General features: G+C 37.0%; 1 protein-coding gene across 1 annotated transcript in view; it reads left to right on the top strand.

Moving 5' to 3' along the window:
- The window catches only part of RALGAPA2 (Ral GTPase activating protein catalytic subunit alpha 2), a 160,875-nt gene that overhangs the window by 102,613 nt on the left and 36,777 nt on the right, over positions 1 to 21,485 (top strand). The window contains exons 32-36 of the mRNA XM_081325243.1: positions 183 to 954; positions 3,558 to 3,629; positions 9,229 to 9,352; positions 10,004 to 10,159; positions 14,123 to 14,281. Of these exons, the coding sequence (XP_081181369.1) occupies positions 183 to 954; positions 3,558 to 3,629; positions 9,229 to 9,352; positions 10,004 to 10,159; positions 14,123 to 14,281 (1,283 nt within the window). The remainder of the gene's footprint in view (positions 1 to 182; positions 955 to 3,557; positions 3,630 to 9,228; positions 9,353 to 10,003; positions 10,160 to 14,122; positions 14,282 to 21,485) is intronic.

Raw genomic sequence — 21,485 nt, 5'->3', positions numbered from 1 at the left:
TAATTTCTTGTCAGACTGTACAGCTTGTACCTTTCTCATTTTAGAAACTTATAAAAATTGAAAATGTACCTTGTCCTAAGTTGCAAAATTGGGAAAGGTGTGTGTGTGTGTGTGTGTGTGTGTGTGCTGTTTTATTTTTTTTAAAAAAAATTATAATCATTGTTATGATTAACTATTTTCAGAAATGAAGCGGAGGAGCTTGGAGTTAATACCACTGACAGCACGAATGATTATGGCACATCTAGTTAACAATTTGGGCCATTATCCCCTGACTGAAGGTCCTGCTGTTCTACATAGTCTTATTAGTGAAAATCACAACAATTCTTGTATGGAATCTTCTGAACTCTCACCTGAAGTCTTCCGAAGCCCCAATTTACAAATCTTTGAATTTAATGAAAATGCTGTTATTTCTTACCTCCAGATTCCTTCAAAAAGGGGGATGGGTGATGCATTGGAAGAATCTTTCTCAGAAGTAAGAGTAATTGTTAGGGATATCTCTGGAAAGTATTCATGGGATGGACAGTTGATGTATGGGCCATTGGCTGCATGTTCAGTAGATCAGAAGAACAGAACATTCTCCGTGATTATGGAAGAAAATATGCAGAACTTTGAGTCTCCAACTGACTTCATTCAGATAGATGATGGAGAAGATGCTCTTGATAGGTTGCTAGAAAAGATTGGCCGTACCAGTCCTGAGTGTCTTTTACATCCACAAGTAAAATTAAATGAGCCATCCCCATCTCCATCTGGCATGAGTCATGCCCAAGCTATTGATATCATTGAAGCAATAACGCAGCAGAGTTGCATAGAAAATGAACATGCTCATGGATATTATCTGAATCATAATACAAAAAGCGAAAATCGGAAGATGCCAAGATCTGCTCTGCTACAGTCACAATTTCATTTATGTAGACTTTTGCTAAATGGCTTAGGAATGAATTCTTGGGAAAAAAGGTAAGCATTCACAGTATTCTAAGAATTTTGAGGGTGGGGGCGGCAGGAAGGAACATTAGTGCCTTTCCCAATATTTGCTTTTTCTCACCAAATGGGGGAGAGCAATTTTTACTGAGTTAAGGGCCAACGTCTAAGTAGCATCCAAGGAGAAGAGGTCATTTTACCCTTGTTGTTTACATTCTCACTCTCTTTCTCTTTTAAGATAGCCCAATGCGTAGTTTCCTGGAGGTTCCTTATTCTTCCTTAGTAAACAGTTATCTTAGGTAATAATTATTTCTGAAGAAAGGAGAAAAGCTAAGCCTTTTTTTAGCTTAGGAAAGGACCAAATCAGCCGCCTCTTCCATCTCAGTTTGTACAGTCAATGGAGGGAAATGGTTTATTTATTTTTTTTATTTTTTAAAAAGCTGCCTCCAAATGGTCAGGCACTCAGTATCTATTAGGAAAGTAGTAGGACTGCTCTCCTATCACTTGCAGTTTTATTGAGGAAATAGACATAGTTGGGCCCTTTCCAGAATTCCAATCAGAGATCATCTACTCCCTGTAAAAGAAAAAAGAAAAATCTATTCCCCTTTTGCAATTCAGCTCAACATAATTTGTCAGCTAAGTTTGTGGAGTTTTAAAGAGATCTGTGTACTACTACTTTTTATTATTATTCATTGTTGCTGTTGTTTTCTTTTTCTTTCTTTGGGTCCCTGGTCACCTGTTTATTTTCTTGAGTTGTGCAGGAAACATTTTCCACCTTGGAATGATGTCCTGTCTTAAAAGAAGGGTTCTGTAGAACAGCTAAGGACCTGAGTGTCTAAAAGCAAAGTCTTTGGGACTAGTAATATGACTGCATTCAACTGGAGGGCCCAGTTTTTATACCTCTTTTTGAACAATCTAAATAAATTGCTTCTCGACAGCCAGTATCTAAGCCTTTCTGCCTACTAGAAGTTTGTAAACAAAGATCAGTTATTAATAGGCATTGATAGTTTGATCCCCTACAAACCTGTTTTGCTACCGTTACCACAACTTTGGACAATGAATTTCATAGTTTAACTGTATGCATCCCGACTCTGCATTTCACGGCAGTAAATTACAAATCGAAAAACGTACGTTCTTGAGACTGAGGGCCAATCTTGCTCTCTCAGTCTGCTTTGGGAAACAGATAGCTCCTCTCTCTTTAAAGATTGGACTATTTAGTACTAAAAGGAATGCTGTCACAAGGTGGAAAATGCCTCCTGGGTAATTTAAGAATAAAAATTAATAGTAAATCATTCTTCCCCTCCGATTTGATATTTTCTTGGCCTCCTTAATAAAGGACAGGGCACAGATCTGAGCAAACATTGCAAAAGTGGGAAATAAATTGCAATAATTAGTATAATTCAAGTGAGATTGCTACTTCTATCCATCTGGTTAAAGGGTGATAATAGGGGCTTCTAAATATAATATCAATGCCTCTCCTGAATTTAGCTTGGCATAGCAGTTCAAACTAAATGGATTAAATTGTTATTAAAGGCAAACTAATGGGCCATGCTTAAGTTGCTGTTTACTAATTAAAATTCTGATATGAACTACAGTTGTCATTTCACTTCAGCATTCAGTATTTATGTGTACTACATTGGGGTGGGTAGGAAATAATAATTTTCCAACTTATTCTTCAATGGTAAAAAATTCCCTAAACCAGTATGGTATAAAAAGGTATTTATTCAAAAATGATTACTCTGATTTCTAGCTCCTTGTAAGAATCAGAGTACCCCCAAAGTTAAATTGTCACATTTGAACTAGGTCACCACTAGCCATAATAAATCTTTAAACATAACTCAGTTTCAGAGGCATAGGCGCTGCCAACTTAGCCTTCTGCAGCAAAACAACAGTAACAACCCAATCTCTGATCTAAGAGTTTATACCATAAGATGTATGTTATTCTTTAAGTGTCACAATTTTCTTAATTGTTTGTATCATTTTCCAGATATCACCTAACTGAAAATTTGCTCATTTTTCCTTTCATATGAGAGAGAGAGAGAGAGAGAGAGAGAGAGAGAGAGAGAGAGAGAGAGAGAGAGAGAGAGAGAGAGAGAGAGAGAGAGAGAGAGAGAGAGAGGAGAGGAGAGGAGAGAGAGAGAGAGAGAGAGAGAGAGAGAGAGAGAGAGAGAGAGAGAGAGAGAGAGAGAGAGAGAGAGAGAGAGAGAGAGAGAGAGAGAGAGAGAGACCATAAATACATACCCACACTTTTTTGGCAGGAAATATTTCAGTTTTAATGAATTTCCCTAATTGAAAGTTTATAGGTAAAATAGAAACTATAATTTGAAAATAGAAAATTTATGTACTACATAACGTTTAGAGAAAAATCAGGTAACTAATACACTTCCATTCTGGCTAAGCTACATAAATAGTTATAGAAGATTATGACATAAATGGTCTCTAGATCCTGATAATAGACACAACTTTAATCCTGGTATTAAACACAAGTTAATAGGTTTTGGAGGGAGGGATTATTGGGAACCAAAACCAGTCAGAAAAGGTTTGAGGGTAGTATCTAAATATACCAGTTTGTTAGTTACAAAATATATCAGTTATGTATTATGAGATATTCTACCATAATTTTATTCTACTTATTTTAGAAAAAGTTTTAATATTTTGAAGAAAAATTCTAAATTATTGAGAGAGCTGAAAAATTTAGACTCTAGACAATGGTAAGTTAAACATTTTAATTATTTACAAGTCATGAATATGCTTAAGAGTATCAGTTGCAACATTATTTAATGTTGTTTTCTAAAAATAGGTATCTTATTCTTTCTTTATAATTACAAAATATAAATCCATCATTATAAACAAATTCCATACAAACCCATATTGGTCTTGAACATACATAAATAAAATTTCCTTATCCACACAAATTTGACCCTTGGACAGTTTTGCATTGGTGTTGCTTACAAGTACTATAGTCCTTGACTTACGACTCTAATTGAGCCGGGAATTATGGCCTTAAGTCATGCCAGTTGTTAAGCAAGTGAGCATGTGACTGTGCCTGATTTTATGACCTTTTTGCAGTGGTCATTAAGTGAATGCCATAGTCATTAAGCGAATATAACGGTCATTAAGTGAACCCATTGTCTACAACTGCAACCCTGTGCAAAAAAACCTGCATTGTCCAGGGTTGTTTTTTTTTTGTAAACTGCAAGTAAACAGTATTCCAGCAAAAAATATTGTAAATCATCATATGATAAAATAAAAAGGACAAAATTAATGTGATTATATATTTAGTTTGTATAATCAGTACTCAGTAGACATATATTTGAATCATTGTAATGCTTTATTTCAGAATGTTGGAAAACAAACTTGCAATTTTTTAATGGATGGTTTGAAGTGATCTTTTGTTGACATATCTAGCCAAGATTAAAATAATGCCAAATGAAGTAGAATTCAGTAGTTGTAGGAATACTGTGTAACATTACATTTCATAGCTTGCACACATGGGAAATTCACAAAAGGAAAATAGATAGTAAGAGAAAAAAGTAATGTGAGCTCCAGAGGGTCAGTTTAATGAGTAGAAGAGAAGAATACAGCCCACGTAGGAAGATATGTTTAATTTTTTTTTAAAATTGTTTGTTTTTAAGAGAAGAAAAATGTGGACTGCCAAGAACTAAAGTTGAGGGGTATATATTTTGTTCACTTGTCAACAAAATTATAGCTTCTTGTATTGTTAATGGAATTACTGATAATGACTTCATTTTTCCCAGAATAAATAAGAATGAGTTTGTACGTGGGAGTAAACTGAGTTAAAAAAAAACAGTGAAAAGAGAAGTGATGTTTTGTTTAGAAAAATTACGTGTGTAGCATCCTAGGTCTCGTTGCCTTATTCTATTCTCAGAAGAGCTTCCATTTAAAATATATTCTGTGCTGGCATTATTGGTTGCCACCCAAAAAGATAGCAAGCTAGACAGTTCCTCTTCTTCCCCATCAGAAGACACATCCAAAGGGCCACAAGTATAGGGCAATGCTAGTTGTGAAAGGATACAAGTATATCAAACCTAATCTATTCTGCTTCCATTCCCCCCATCCACCTATCTTGCCCATCTATGCCCTTTTGGGCTCCCCTCTTTTTCCTGGTGCTGTTGAGGCCAGCCCGGCTTGGCTGCTGGCACTGACTTCAAGCACAAAAGAAATGCACAAAGCATCTTAAAGGGACTGCACACACAAGAATGTCACTTTATGTGCCACGGTGCTGAGCTGAAAGGGGCCAGCTTTGCATAGCAAAGAAGGGAAAAAAGGCACCATGCAGTGGTTTATGGCTGTACTCATGACAGCAATCCCCATCTCAGTGGTGGTCATAAGTCAAGGCCAATCTGTAAAAGTAATATTGTTCACTCTTACAAACAAAGAAAATGTGTGGGTAATGCATTCCAAAAGCAAACTGCAGAGTTTACAAAACAGCAATTCCCAGCCTGACATTTGTTGGGAAACAAACTGTGCCAAGCGTAACATTCCAGAACATTCTGTCTTGCCTGGCAGATAACTTCCTGCTTCAGAAAATGGAGGAAAATACTATTCTTGACTAGATATTAATCAATAGACAAGATTTAATTGAGAAAGTGGAACAGGGGAGAAGAAGACCATGTTATTCTTGATTTTAAGGAAGACTGAAATTGAAGCAAGTATATAACATGGACTTAAAACAAGCTAGAGAAAGCATGCAGAGGATCACTTCTGGAACTATTTCCAAAGTAGTTGTGCTCTAGGTCACATGACAGGGAAAGAGGAGGGCCTTAAAATAAAACAATCAGCAACATTCTGAGCCTCTGCCTGTCTGCCTCTCTAACATAACAGGTAGTCCTTGCTTAACGACTATTTGTTCAACGACCCCTCAAAGTTACGTGGTGCTGAACGATGGTACTTATCCCTGGTCCCCAATTGCAACCATTGCAGCACCTCAGCAATCATGTGATCAAAATTCAGGTGCTCAGCAGCCTGCCAACACTTATGACCATAAAGTGCTTAAGTTCCCCCACTCACCTATCTCTTGCCCATCTCTGTCGTTGTGGCTGCCCTGGACGGTGTCATTCTTTGGCGGCAGTGCTGGGGTTGAAGATTGAGCAGCAGGAGGAACATGGTGAAGGTCAGCTGTGTGTGGCAGAACCTGTGGAGCATAGAGTGATGGAGGCAGCTGGCACTGGGATGGCTGACCACCAATGCAGGGCTTGAGACAACCCTGAGTGGCATTGGAGTGGCGCTGCAGCTAAAGTAGAGGTCTGGGGACAATGGCATCTGGCTGATACCGTTGAAGGACCCAAGCCTCTACTGCAACCTCAGTGCTGCTGCCATTGAGACGTGACCAAGCTGGGAATGGCTTGGATCAGGATAGGTCCTCACCTTACAACCAGTGGGATTTGATTAACAATGCAACAGGGATTATTAGGAACGCTATTGCTAAGCAATGCAGTCATGTGACATTGTGTTTTACGACTGCATCACTTAGCGACAGTAATTCCAAACCCAATTGCTGTCATAACTCAATGATTACCTATATGGTAGAATTTGTTGTAGAATTTTTTTTTCCTCTGCAGCTCCCAGTTGGATCTTTCTTTTTCCAGTTTCTCCCTCCACACCAAATTTGGTTAGTTTGGTTTGGTTTTAGAGAATTGTTCTGCCACTGTTCAGACCAAATTCCAAGTTGTTTAATTTATTTCTAACATTTTGCTGGGTTGGAAAGAATAACAATAGATTTTAATAAATTCAGAGAATGATAAAAGGGTCACATAGCAAGATAACTAATAGGAAGGAGATTAGAGATGGGGGAGATTTTCTAAAGAATGAGGTACTGAAAACATCATTGTAAACAATTCCAATAAAAAGCATAAATTATACAAAACAAAAGAAGCCAGTATAGCTACATAAAAAACTTAGTGAAGATGTTAGAACAAAAAGGGGATATCTGGCTTATTATCTTGCAAAAAACGGTTTTGAAGTACTATTTGATTGCAAACTGAATATAAGCCAGAAGTATGATGGGGTACAAGCTTTTCCAAATAAATGAAAGTAATTGTTCTGTTCTGTTCTGCTTTGGTTAGACCCCACCTCAAGTACTGAATCCATTTGCTTGCACTTCATTTTAAGATTTCAAAGTGTCAGAAAAGGCCAGTGCAGATGATCTGAAAACTAAGCTCTCTGAGAATATATTAAAAGAACCAAATATGTTTAGTCTTGAGAAATGATAATTTAAGGGGGAAACAATAATTCTTAAAAAGAAAGTCTGGATATTTGTGGGGATGGGGGTGATCTGTTCTACAACATATAGTATAAGGACTGTAACACCCGCTGTGTAGGGCAAACAGACAGAAGACTAACAAAGTACATCTATGAACATCAACTAGCAGTCAAAAGGCAGAATACAAACTTCTTTATCTTGCAATACATGGACATACCCTTAATTTCAACTGGAAAATTGTGAGCATCCTAGACCAAGCCAAATCCAAAAATGATAGATAATTCCCCGAAGCTTGTTATTCAGACAAATCAGCCATCTATAATCACTTGGAGATAAACTTACATATACATACTATTCAAAAGAAACAATAAAAAATTTTTTAAGAAGAAAACAAAAAGACCACAACACATCCTATACCCAGGAACTTAGATAAGCAGTGACCTTAAGCAAAACAAGCCATTCTGTTGCTGGGCCATGTGGCATGCATGACCCTGGAAGCAGCTGCCATTTTCCAAGCAACCACAATTCAGTGTTTCCAGGACTGCACCATGTGGCCCAGCCACAAAGCAGCTTACTTTGCTTCCTTGACCAAAGCCCTGCGGCATTCCACAGCAGTGCAGAATGCTATGATACACTGCAGAATATTGAGGAGCTCACATTAAGGACACATTGCTGAGCCACATGACACGGATTTGGTAGCAACCACAATTTAATGTGGCTGCTCAGAAAATGGTGATCGCTTCTTCTGGGACTGGAGTACACAGCCCAGCAACAGAGCGGCTTTCCCTAACCTGAACCCCAGAGCTTTGGAGATCTTCAGTAGATGAAGAACAGGTGTGGGGCCCAGTGTAATGGGAAGCAAGCCCAAGGCCTGAGGGGACCCAGGAGGACGGAGGGAGATAGACGGAGGGACACCACAGCGTCCCTGCATTTCAGTCACAAGAGCTAACCACCACAGGGGCGCTGCAGCAGCCATAACTTCAGCACCGTATCGTAAGTAGCTTGTGGGAGGTCCACTGTAACTTCGAATAGTCACTAAGCAACCATTCATAAGTAAAAGGCTACTTGTACCGCACTGTTCTTTTATATGAGTTTATCATACTAACTTTTATTTGACTAGAACACATTTGAAAGTGTAATTATGAAATTGAAGGAGGAATGTTAGAAAGATGGAAAAACTGGCGACAAAAAAAAAGACCTAGCGGTCTAATGAGCCTGCCCTTTGAATTTATTTTTTGTTTTCTTTTTAATGTATTTGGGGTTTTTTAAAACTTATTTTAATGTTTTATTTATTTTTATTTATTTTTAATTTTTGTCAGAGGATGGATATGGGCTTCTCCCAAATATGTTTAAATTCAATTAACTAAACTTTCACCGAAAATTCCAGCGAGCCATAAATTTCCACCTTCACAACCTGAAATGAAAATATTAGCATCAGAACTAATAAGGTGACTGGATTTACAGAAGAGAATTATGTTCAAAACCTTGTACAAATTCACATTTTGTTTTACTGTGGTGACCATCGTGAATCCCTTCCCACCAGCTATTATTTTCTATGACAATGCCTTGGACATTGTTCCCAAATGTTCCTGGAAAGAAGTGGCAGTTTGAGGGCAATATTTGACTTCTTGGTGGGAAAGAGCATCAGAGTAGAAACCAGGATGCCATGAGTTCTAATCCCACCTCAGGAATAAAGCCATCTGGGTGATGCTGGGCCAGTCACTCACTCTCAGTTCTAGGAAGCAGGCAGTGGCAAACCATTTCCAAAAACCTTTGCTGAGAAAACTGCAGGGACTTGTTCGTGCAATTGTCAGGAGTCAACACTGATTCAGAGGCACTTAAACAACAACAAAAAAGAAAAGTAGTGCAAGTAGCGAAGGACAGCCATCAAAATAATTAATTACTCTTGATGGTTCTTCCTGTCTCTAAAAATTGCCCCCATTTGTATTTTACACATTCCTTTTTTTATGTATACTGCATATTTTTAATTATACATTCTTCATTATTTCTGTTTAAATCTACTTTAGTAACTCTTCAGAATAGAAATATATAAAGGTAGCACAATATTTTTTTGTTTGTTTTTGCAGTCGTGAAACTCACAAGATTGCAGTAGTTTACATTGCTGAAGGACAAGAAGATAAATGTTCAATATTGTCCAATCCTCAAGGAAGCCAAGCATATGAAGATTTTATTGCCGGATTGGGTTGGGAGGTAAATATTACCCCAGTGTCTTGTTTCAATTAATAATATTAATTGTGTTAGTGGAATCTTTGAGCTGGTGATAGTAATTTCTCCACATTTTAGATTAACTGTCCAATTTAATGCAACTCTCACATATTGCATGTTCCCAGCAGACATGTACCATCACTTAGGTTAGTACTTAGGAAAGCTAATCCTATAATTTTTCTTTACTAGGAACATCCATAAACCTCAACATAACGTCTATTGTGTTACCAAATAATATAGTACCAATGGCTACTGCAAGAATTTTGGTTCTGAGCACTTAAGTTACCCTAATTCAGAAAAAACTAACATAAAATGTTATCGTGGTGGGAATACTTATAAAACAAACCGATTTAGGTGCCTAGTGCTATGTGTTTTACTTTAATGTTACTTTAAGCTTTGTGATTGCTGTTATTTTATTGTAGGGTCTTGTTTTATACCTAACCCTAACCCTAATGAAAACTGAGATATATGCCACCAGAGTGGACTTCATTTAGAATGGCGTATAAGCTAAAATAACCAAAACAAAACATTAATTTTAAGTTTGTTTAGTAAAAATGTTCCAGTAAATTCAGAGGATATTTCCTTTATCTTTGTTTAGAATTACAGATTAATATCTTTATTTTTTGTTTGATTTAGGTTGATCTTTCAACTCACTGCGGGTTTATGGGTGGCCTTCAACGTAACGGTAGCACAGGACAAACAGCCCCCTATTATGCTACTTCAACTATAGAAGTAATTTTTCATGTATCTACACGGATGCCGTTTGACTCAGACGACTCACTGACCAAAAAGGTAAAATATAAAGCTAAATATCAAATAATATAATCCATATTATCTTTTCAGAAATGCCTGTTGCCTCCTGTTAGCAGCATGATTATTTATTGTGTTTGGGGGTTTTGTGATGTAATTTTATTAAAAGATTACAATTACAATCACTCGCTTGCTTTGTTATTTGCATAACCCTTTTAATTATTAGGACATCACCTGGCTTGTTTTGTATGTCCAATGTAGCATCTTTTTCCATGTCGTTCTTGTGACCTTATCATTTTCAAATCCACTTTGAAATCAGTCTTGATATTGTATGCTAGAAGTTGTTCCTCTTCTATAACATCTTTTAATAGTCTATCTATAGAGGCAGACACTTTTAATATTTATATGGTAGGTTTGGTTTTATATAAATTTGTATGTTTAAATCTCTTGTTAAAAAAATAGACATTTTAAAATTGCTTCTCTATTTAACAATGTATTTTGTCTCTTCAGCTATTTAGGTGATACTTGTATTCCTGCTATTATCATTCCCCCTTGCTTTTAATTTGCCATTGTAAGGAGAAAGCTGAATAACTTGCTTAGCTGACAAACTCAATAGCATGACAGAAGGTCATACCACCTGCTGCCCAGAAAAACTGCCTATAAATATGACCAATCTGTGGCAGGCAGTATAATTTTTGACCCACAGTGTAAGACAGATGTCATAGAAATATTTAATAAGAGAGTGTTTTTTGTGTGTGAAATAGTTGCCCCTGCACATGACATCTAAAATAAGTATCATAAGTTTGACAACTACTCAGGAATATTAATAGTTGATTTTAAATAAAATAATTAAAGACATGTTTTCTTAATACCAGCCAGCAGGAAAACTCTGTTTTCTATTTTCTTTATAGTCTAGTGGGGGAAAAAACAACAGTAAAGTAATTGCAATTGCCGACAGATTTGTGAAATAACCATTTGATGGTATTTTTGGTCTCAAGGATTTGTATAGTTGTTTTTTTTTTCATTTTTGTTTTCAATCCAGTCATCTTGTAACCATAATGGAGATGCATGCACTGCAGCTGACTAACAGCTCCTTGTCAAAATTATATGTAGCTTTTTTATTTTAAAAAAAATCAATTAGTGACAGAAAGTCGCTCAGTTGAGAAACACAGCTACCCCCCCCACCCCCCCATGAACTTTTGCTCCTTTACTCAAGAAATTCATTAGTTATAGCTAGATTAGATTTTTAGCAGCTAATCTAACTGCTGTAGGGGTTTCCAAAGTGGAGACAGAGCTGCGCTATTGGATTTGTTCAATTCATTTGACTCCAGGACTATAATTGCACTTATGTCTTACAAGGCTTTTTATAGCCTAAGGCTGGCTGGCAGCAGAAAACAAATTGGCAGTGAATACAGTAAGAGTGAAAGGGAATGAAAGGCACACATTATCAGTCTCCAGGCAGCACTGTTCTGGCAGGAAGTTTCTTGGTTAATTTACAAATAAAACTTCGATTTTAGGATGGGCACTCTGTCAGGAAAACAATGGGGATGTCAGGACGGGCTATTACTCAGTAAAAGTAGCAGCCATGCCTAACCCTAGCAGAAGTTCTTCAATCATGCAGACAACTCCTTTCTGAAGCCAGCTGGCTCCATAATACAATTAGTAGGGAAAAGAGGTCAGACTATTAGGTGTCTATACCATGACCACAGTCAGCATTAGTGTGTAAGCCTGGCAGACAAGGAGAATAGCTAAAGAACCTTTATCACTATTTATTAAGCAGTAGTTGCAGAATGACACATAGACTTGCATGCCCAAACATGCAATTCTTGTTAAAAGGCTTGAAAAAATAGCAAATGTTCAAAAACTACAGGGTATCTTCTTATGCAAATACATTCAAGAAATGTAACAATACTGGACAGGGTTGATAGCAGAATTTAAGTTGGAGTCTTTACTAACTTTTGTCCTTTGAAGATGTCCTTCTATTTGGGATCATTTTAAAATATGGATCCCGTTTCTAATTTTAATTTCTGCCTTCTAGAACTCAATACCTATTATCAAAAATTGAGACTTGCTTTTTAAACCCTTGGTATTTTAATGCACACACAGAAAATGTTTATATATTGTCTGTAACTTATTATAAACAAACAGTGTTTTAAGTTAGTTTATTTCCAGTATAAGCATTTGTTGCTTTCTTAAATATTAACAGCTTGGGCCATTTTTAATATAGGTAATCCTTGACTTAGGCAGTTTAGCAACCATTTGAAGTTACAATGGCCTTGTAAAGGGTGCTTGACGGCCCATGATGCATTTTCAGCCATCATAGAGTGGTCATATGATCATGATCCGGGTGCTTGATAATCTTTTCTCACAACCAGTTTCCAAGCGCCCGTCTGATGACCTTTTTCAATCTTCTCTCTCCCAGCTTTCCCAGAAAGTTAGTGGGGAGAAGAACAGGGAAAGTTGCAAGCTGCTGCCGCCTGCCATGAAAGTAAGATTCCGCCCTGGCAGGTAGCCATTTGAGAGTGAAAGACTACAGAAACGGAACTCAGGTCTCAAGAGAGCTGAGATCTGTTTCTCAGGCCTTCAAAGGAGTTGTCCACCCATGAACTCCTCTAAAGGGCAGCAGAAACTAAAGTTGCAGGAAAGAGCTCCTATTCCTGCAGCCTGCCAGAGCTGTTCTCTTCCACGTATTGGGGGGAGGGGGGGGTAACTCCTCTGTAAGGCTGCAGAAATGGAAGCCAGATCCCAAGGATCCCAGCACCATTCCTGCAGCCCATCAGAGCAGTTCCTTTCCATGCACAGAGGAGAGCTGAACTCCTTGGCATGCAAGTTCTTTCGCTTGGCCCCCTTAATGACCCAGGAGGTTGTTTGGTGGCTACAACCAGGAGGGCCAGGATTGCAGTCGTTGAGTTAAACAGTCATTGGGGGGGGGTGCCTAGTGACCACTTTGCTGAATGACTGACATTCCAGTCCCAATTGTGGTTCTAAGTTGAGGACTCCCTGTGGTAACTTTACATACTTAACAGAGCAATAAGCACTGAAATTTTTATACACACAGGAAAAACTCAGGAGCAAGAAATTGTCTTGTATACTGTTTGGCAATGCTGGGCTAAGAAATTCTGTTTTTTCTATTACCTTTCTTTGTGACTTTTGGTTTCTACTGTTAAAATTACAGCAGTAATCTGAGATTTAATGGGTGCTATAATTATGCCTTTTAATATCTCGCAAAATGGTTTTGTAGATGTGGGTATAATTGAGGCATAATTAGTTAATAATTGAATATTGATTGTAGTTTTTTTTTACTTGCTGTTGTGCAGGGCTATATATGATTACTCCCATTGTGTTTAATAAGACTAATTTTAAGTAAGTGAAAATCAGATTGCAGCTGTTTAAATAAATAAATAAGTAAGTAAGTAAGTAAGTAAGTAATTTATTTTCAGAAAGAACACAACTTTCATTTTAATCTAAGTCTTATAGAACACTGGTTTTGCTACAGCTTTTGAAATTGTAAACTGTTTCTGTAATATTCAGATTGTTAACTTCATCTTAGATTAACTGAATATAGTTATTAAAAATTGAATGAAAATTACTGAATTGCAGTGGATACAAAGCATATCTCTTGTTAATTCCTTCCATTTTGTTGATTTTCTAGTCATTATATTATTACTCATTTATCACGTAATAAACCATGTAAGGTCCCATAATGTTTGAAAGAAGAAAGTTATTTAACAGAGAGAAAATATTTTTTATATAATTTTTCTCATGAAGCAGATATACCAGGGGTGTCAAACTCACATCGTCACATGACGTGTTGCGACATATCGCGACTTGTTTGCCATTGCCGTCAATGGGGTGGGCGTGGTTTCACTATGATGCATCTGGCCTGCGGGGCGGCAGTTTGACACCCCTGAGATACACTGTTGGCATTGTAATTTCATTCCTATATCCTAGCTCCTCAAAGTCTTCTGTCATTCTGATTAATAGCAAATCCATTTGCTGTTACAGCTTCGTCACTTGGGAAATGATGAAGTTCATGTTATCTGGTCTGAACACACCAGAAATTATCGCAGGGGCATTATACCAACAGATTTTGGAGATGTTTTAATTATTATTTATCCAATGAGGAATCATATGTTCTACATCGAGATTATGAAGAAACAACAGGTAGGTGCTGAAGTTCAATACAACATGGTCAGGTTCTTATAATAGTAGAATCATTCATAATGCTAAAGAAAATGATTTTTTTAAAAAAAAAATTCCTTAAGGAAATGAAAAATGTAATGTTAAGTAGCCTGCTTATATTTATGAATGGAGGTTAATTTATTTAATTACTGACAGATGTGTAACTTGTACCTCTTTAGTAACTTAGCAGAAAAAAGTATATGTGTTATACACATATACATACACACACATTCATTCATTTATTACAAGGACATTCAGGAACTGTAGAAAAATGAGAGAAAATAAAAGAAAATTACTTCCTTTAATGCGCAAATACAACTTCAAAATGTACAAAAAAATAAGTTCAACATTTAAATTTTAAGTTAATATAATATTTAATAATATTAAATATTTAAATGATATTTAAAAGAATAACTGCTTTCTCACCACCACCACCACCAAGATGGATCCAAAGCAACTACAAAAGTAAAATCAGATAAAAATCAAAAAGTGGAAAAGTTAGATTTGATGTTGAATTGAGTTTGAAATGATATTGAATTCTTTCTGTACTTGAAACTAACATTGATATAATCTCAGGGTATTTTGTTACATTTATGCTAGTATTGATGCATGGTATTTTTTCATTGCCTTTATACTGTACTTCTTGAAAACATTCTTACTATTGTTGTAAGTACTATAACTAAATCAAATATTGCCTTCTAGCTCTGTTGGTTTTCAGCTCCTGTAATTGACAAGCCACTTTATAATTCCCCAGAAAAGAAACGATCCTTCAGAATAAGATATTTGGGGTTGCTTTATACCCTCTTTCTCAGGAATCCTCCTGCGTAGCAAGACATTTCCCACTGCTTGTTGTGAGCCACCCTTCAGATAGTGAGCACAGAATATACTCTCTAGACCAGACATGTCAAACTCACGATATCATGTGACATCGCACAACGTATCAGGATGGTTTTGCCATTGCCTGCAATGGGGTGGGCATGGCTTCTGCATGACGCATCCAGCCCACGGGCTGGCAGTTTGACACCCCTGCTCTAGATAGACCATCTTTCTGAGATAAAAACCTCAGACCTCTTTAGCAAATTTCTATATTCTAATTGGAATTGGGGTACTTGAACCAATAATGATTTTTGTGAATTTCTCTTGCTCTTTTTCCTTACTCCATTGAAAAAAAATTTGTCCTGGTCTTCTAATTTTGGTATAGCTGGGAACCATGTATCTGAGGAATTATTAGCTTCTATTTTTAGTTGCCTGTACTTTTAAGTCACCTGTACGTTTAAGTCATCATCAGCAAGTTTTTCCCCATGTTCTCCCACCAAGAGATGAAACCTGCATGTGGAACATTCCTTCTGTTCATTCTGATAACTTCCAAGCCACAAGTAAATACCTTATTTCCACAGGCTGTTTTGTTGATGGGTTATCCATTGATAGTTTTTGTCTTTGATACATTTTTCTGTAAGTACAGTTTCTGTCAGAACCCATTCCTATTTCATTTCATTTCTATCTGTCTTCTCTGATCTAAAAACAAATCCCACCTTTCCCTGGATTCTGCCATACTCCCAAGGGGGAGGGGGGAATGTGCCTGCAGGGTTATTACTTTCACTTCCTCTATTCGCTACAATGTAATCTTTTACCTTGTTTATTGGGTCTATATCCTCAACCCGCCCACTGAAATGTAACAACTTGTTTCCCGCATTATCTCTCTCTCTCTGAACTCTCTCTTTTAAACTGTCAGTTAGAACAAAGGAGGAAATAAGGAATGTAACCTCAGTGCCTGGTTTATGTCTACGCTCTCAGAGGAAGGTGTGAAGAAGCCGCCGATCCTTGCTGCGTGAGCTGGAGACGGGCCAATGTTATCTGCCCGTTTCTCACAATGGACTTAACACTTGGGGATTGGCCATCCCACGTCAGGCGGTCGATCTATGGGGTGGGGTCTTGCTTGGGGATACTATTAATCTACTGCGATGCACGGGAAATCTCAGATCCTGTCTATTATGCCTGCTATCAACTACTCTTAATAAAAGTTCCTATTTGAAGAAATTGTTTCCAAGAGTTCTGCTTACTTAAGATGTGGAGTTGAAGTGGGTCCTGACAATTTCTCTATTTTTAATTTAGTATGCATTATTCCTATATATCATGCTTTTGATACTTTGTTGAAAACTGTCCTGATAATATGCTTGAAGAGATGAAAAGTCGTCCTTAAAAACCAAAAATAAGTAAAGCACAGAACCAATAACAATAAAGCAAAGTTAAGATAGTCAGATAGCACCCTGGATAGCTCCCTACAAAGGTTAGACTGGTCTAACAAACAAAATCTAAAGCATCAACTGCAGCTTGTGTGATTAAATCTGCTATGGCATGCTACCCAGGAGAAAGATACAGGCTGTTTCAGTAATTGCAAATGCCAACATAGAGAAGTGATGGTTCTGTTGGAGCTTCCAGGGTTGAGAAAGTTCTAACTTCTTAGGCCACAGTTGTGTAAAGTTAAATAGTTTTTCTTCTATTAGAGCTTCTGGGATAGATAGAGGGCACATATCATTATTTCCTCAGTGCATAGACATGTTCCTCAGAGTTAAAGCAGTAGGTGGTTTTTTTTAATCATAAATGCTTAGAAATATTTCCAAAATGAATTTAAATTTTAAAGTATTGTTTATGTGGTTGACATTGACTTGATGGCATCTCATCAATATATGCTGAAGATATACTGGAAAGTGAAGTCAAATTAAGAAATTAAAATGCAAAACATATAATGGAGATGTGTGATTTAACTTGACGAAACCCCAACTGTTGGAACAAAAAAGCCAGCGAAAATTCTAAGAAGTGGCTTCAGGGCCAAGTGTCTAAGATAGTACTGGTAATATTCTCACTTATTTGATGTTGAGGTGAAAGGATGCTATCATTACTGTGGCTGTAGAGGACCAGATATAGTTGATGAAAATGGAGATTGGGCTGTCTAGCTAGGCCTCCTGTAGTTAAGGATAGCAGAAATGAGAGCTTAAGATTAAAGTTTCTGGCATCGTATCTTCCATAGAAAACACAGGGCAATCAAAGCCTTGTTCACAAAATAAACAGGGCTGGTTTAAGAAGAGATGTGAAGTATCTTTGATTTGTTATTAAAAAAAACTAGACAATCCATGCCCTGCTGGGTCATTGTTTCAGAAATATTTCCTTATTTAAACAGAGAAACAGAATGACAAGGGCAGACAGAAAATCAGGAGAAGCAGGAACAAATTCTGACTTGCTACTGGCTTCTCCATTGAGTTTCCTTGTGGGAATATGGCAGGGAGAATTAAAAATCTATGCACTTGCCTACCTTCCTCCCCTGACATTTAGGTGCTTACAGGCTGCCTTATCTGTAAGTAAGCAGCCCGTTTAATCCATCCAAAATGCATATACCTCTTCAAAATCGTTTATGACACCCCCTCCCAATCCATGAAATAAGTGAAGGGGAGGGAGGAGACAGCAATGTTTCTTAGTTGTGGCCCTATAGTATGAGATGGCCTCCCCCCTGAACTTAGAATGGTGCCCTCATTACTGACTTTCTGGAAGTTTTTAAAGACTGAACTGTTCCAGCAGTATGGAGAATAAGAATTATACCATTCATTGCTTATTTATGCTACCTGCATTTTATATTATAATTTTATTTTCCTTCTATTGTCCTCCAGTACTGCTGTATGTCATTTGAAGTCCAGCAGTTTAATACTATAAATACATGTATTTAATGCATAAAAATAAATTGAAATAAACAATAAAAAAGCTCTGGCATTCATGGGATCTTTAAATCCTCAATGATCCGATGAAATAAAAATATTCACCAACCTTTTAGTAATAAAAAACTACTGCTTTTAGACAAGGAAATTCCCTATCACTTCAAATTGATAGTTAACCATTTTGACAGTTGAAAACAAAGGCTCTCCTGATTTCTATCCCTGTTTCCTAAAAATTATCTTACAAATGCAAATATATTTAATACAAAGAACTGAATGAAATATAGTTGAATGTTTAATTATTTATGAAAATTTATATTGTTAAATCTGTTTTGCAAAAAGATTAGTCATGTTTCAGCTTTATTTCAGATGAGTCAAGTTCTATTATTCCTTTGTAAGCTTGCTAAACTCATCACTTACAACCTTTAATATCTTTTTAAGAATTATACACAACTAGATGTGTATAATTTAAAATTAAGAGAATCTTTTCAGTATTACATAAAATTCATATATCAATCATGACAGGTTCTTTTGGAAATCTTGAAAAAACTGAGAGCATGGAATTTAAACTCAATGTATCTCATTGGAACTCTGTGGCATAGTATTGTTTTTTTATTGATTCATTAATTCATCAAAATCTAGGAAAACAATCCAAATGTGGCATTAAAATGCATTAAATTGAACCTTTGTACAATGTGTTGGCAGTAGGCACATTTACATAGCATACCATCTTTAGTGGTTGTGCCCAGTTAATCATTCATGATGATCAAAAGGTTTTTGGGGGGGAAAAAGCCCTTTGAATCTTATAATGAACCCAAAAATAAATTCAAGGTAATTTTTTTTATTTCTTTTTTTGTCCTTTTGGGGAGAGGGTTGCCTTTGCTTTTGTATTTTTCTTTTAATTCCGTATTCAATTTTATCTTAACTTTCTGTAAAAAAGGATGGAGAATATTCTATAGTTTGAGGGTAACATTCAGAAAAAAAAACTTGCACTTTTATTTAGTTTTATTTTTGATTGAATGATACAAAGTTTACATAACCTCAAAATGCCTGCCTATGTTACATTAGAAAGATCTGATATGAGAATTCATATCAAATGACGAATAACCATCATTGAAATTTTTGGATAGTCATGTGCTCTTATTTTACCTTCTCTTACTTTACTCTCTAGTGCCTTCAATAGCATCCAGTAGCAAAAAGGATGAATCTAATTTTCACCTGTTCAGCTGCTGTAATTTTTCACAGTTTACACAGATTTTTCAGTGTGTGTTTATTTTTGCCACCCTGTGGCACTGTTTGGTGTGGGGAAATTGTTCAGCTGCTTAATAAATGCATTTTAACGTGATCTCAGAATGGCCCACTGAGTCAGCCATTCTGGGATAGTTCTCGCTGTTACCCTGAGGCGCTTTTTTTCCCAGAGGGAAAAAAAGAAAAGGAATTCAGATTCAGAAGCAGATGACGTGTAGAGAATTAAAAGACATTTGCAGTTAGAAATTTGCATCAGAATGGAAGAGAAGTAATATCTGACATATAAATTTACATTTTGAAGTTTGTTGAAATCAGATGCATTCGGTAATGAAATCTCTTTCGTTGGAATGTATTTATATAACACTTTAAGGTTATTAGTATTAAAATTTGTCAATTTGTCACAAAGGTGTGTTTTTTTTAAACTGAACTTCTTGCCTTGTTTCTAAGCAGTGGGTTTAAAATTCAAATGTATAACTTGATTAAAAAGATTAAGAGGTAAAGCGCTGAAAAAAAGAAGAAAGAGAACACTGTACTTTTGAGAAGAAGAATCAAATTTCAGTTTTAACCTGCTGAAAGTTTTGTTGATGACCTCTCTGTGAAGAGGATTCAGGAGTATTTCAATTAGCGTAACAGCTGCCCTAGGTGCTTTCTGAGCTTGGTTGTTTGCTTGTAGGCATCCATTACTCAATCAGGTAAATGATCAGTGCAAGTTGTTGTAGGTTTTTGCTCCTTATACATAGTAGCTTCCCTTGCCAGAGCATATTTATTCTCTTTTATTGGAGCTTATCTCTCTATAAATCAGTACTTTGATTCAAATAGTCCTCACTGTATCGACCACATTTGGGACTGGCAACTTTTGGTCATTAAGAACTTGGTTGGCTAAGTGAAGCGCAACTGGGCTTCTGATCTTCCTTCAGTTTTCCTTAGACTACTGCAATGCTCTCTACATGGGGCTGCCCTTGAGGACCACTCGGAGGCTCCAACTGGTACAGAATGCAGCCGCGAGAGTTGTGTTGGGAGTCTCCCAATACTCCCATGTTACACCTCTGCTCCGTGAGCTGCATTGGCTCCCAGTTGTCTTCCGGGTGAGATTCAAGGTACTGGTAATGGTGTTCAAGGCCCTACATGGCATGGGTCCGGAGTACCTCAGGGATCACCTGCTGCCGGCATCAACTTCCCTCCGCCCTGTGCGTTCCCACAGAGAGGGCCTCCTCAGGGTGCCACCGGTCAGAGAATGTCGTCTGGTGGCCCCCAGGGGGAGGTCCTTCTCTGTGGGCGCCCCGGATTTATGGAATCGGTAGCCGGTCGAGCTCCGGATGGCGCCCAACCTTCGCTCCTTCTGACACGATCTGAAGACTCACTTATTCGAACAAGCCGGCCTGGCCTGATGGGGGATGGGTTGGGATTTTACTGTCGTTTTTAATATATCTATTTATTGTTTTAGCTTGGGCATTGTGTTTAATTCTTTTTTAACTTTTGTATCTTTGTATTTTTATATGTTTGCCCTGTTCACTGCCCTGAGTCCTTCGGGAGAAGGGCGGTATATAAATAAAATTATTATTATTATTATTATTATTATTATTATTATTATTATTATTATTATTATTATTATTATTATTATTATTATTATTATTATTATTATTATTATTATTTATAGACCTGTGAAGGTTGTCGGTGCTAGGACTGTCTGTAAGTTATTTTTTTCATCACATTTATAACTGCAGACAGGTGCTGTATAAGGCAGTCACTAAATGAAGGCTACTTGGATGGGGTTGTGAGAGATATTGCAGATTTCCGAAAACTAATTTCTTCTTTCCCATCTCATCCCAATATTTTATCAAAATTGATAAAGGGGAATATTTGCAGCTGAGGGTTGAAATGAGTGCTCTCTGAGCTTGATTGTTCTCTTGTAGACTATTTCAGAACCCGCTGATGATGTTACCTAGTTTGGGTAATGAAATGTCTGCAAGAAAAGAACCAAACTCAGAGAACACCAAGGACCCTCCAGTATTAATATTCCAACATTGGGATTTCTCACTCTTGGAAGGGGCCAGTTGGAGGAAAATATTTCAGTATTAGAATCTCCCCCTCTGATGCCCTGTCTTTTGTGATGCTTCTGTTAAAGGTGGTTGCTGTTGTTCAGTTTGTAGACAACTTTCTTAACGATTAAGTGTAGTCTAAAATATCTTTGCAAACATATGATAGGAAGACGTTTGTCTGTTTAATTCATGCAT

This window comes from Vipera berus, assembly GCF_964194415.1.
Source record: "Vipera berus genome assembly, chromosome: 3".
NCBI classification, from domain to species: Eukaryota; Metazoa; Chordata; class Lepidosauria; order Squamata; family Viperidae; genus Vipera; species Vipera berus.
This window is presented reverse-complemented; position numbering and strand designations above follow the sequence as displayed.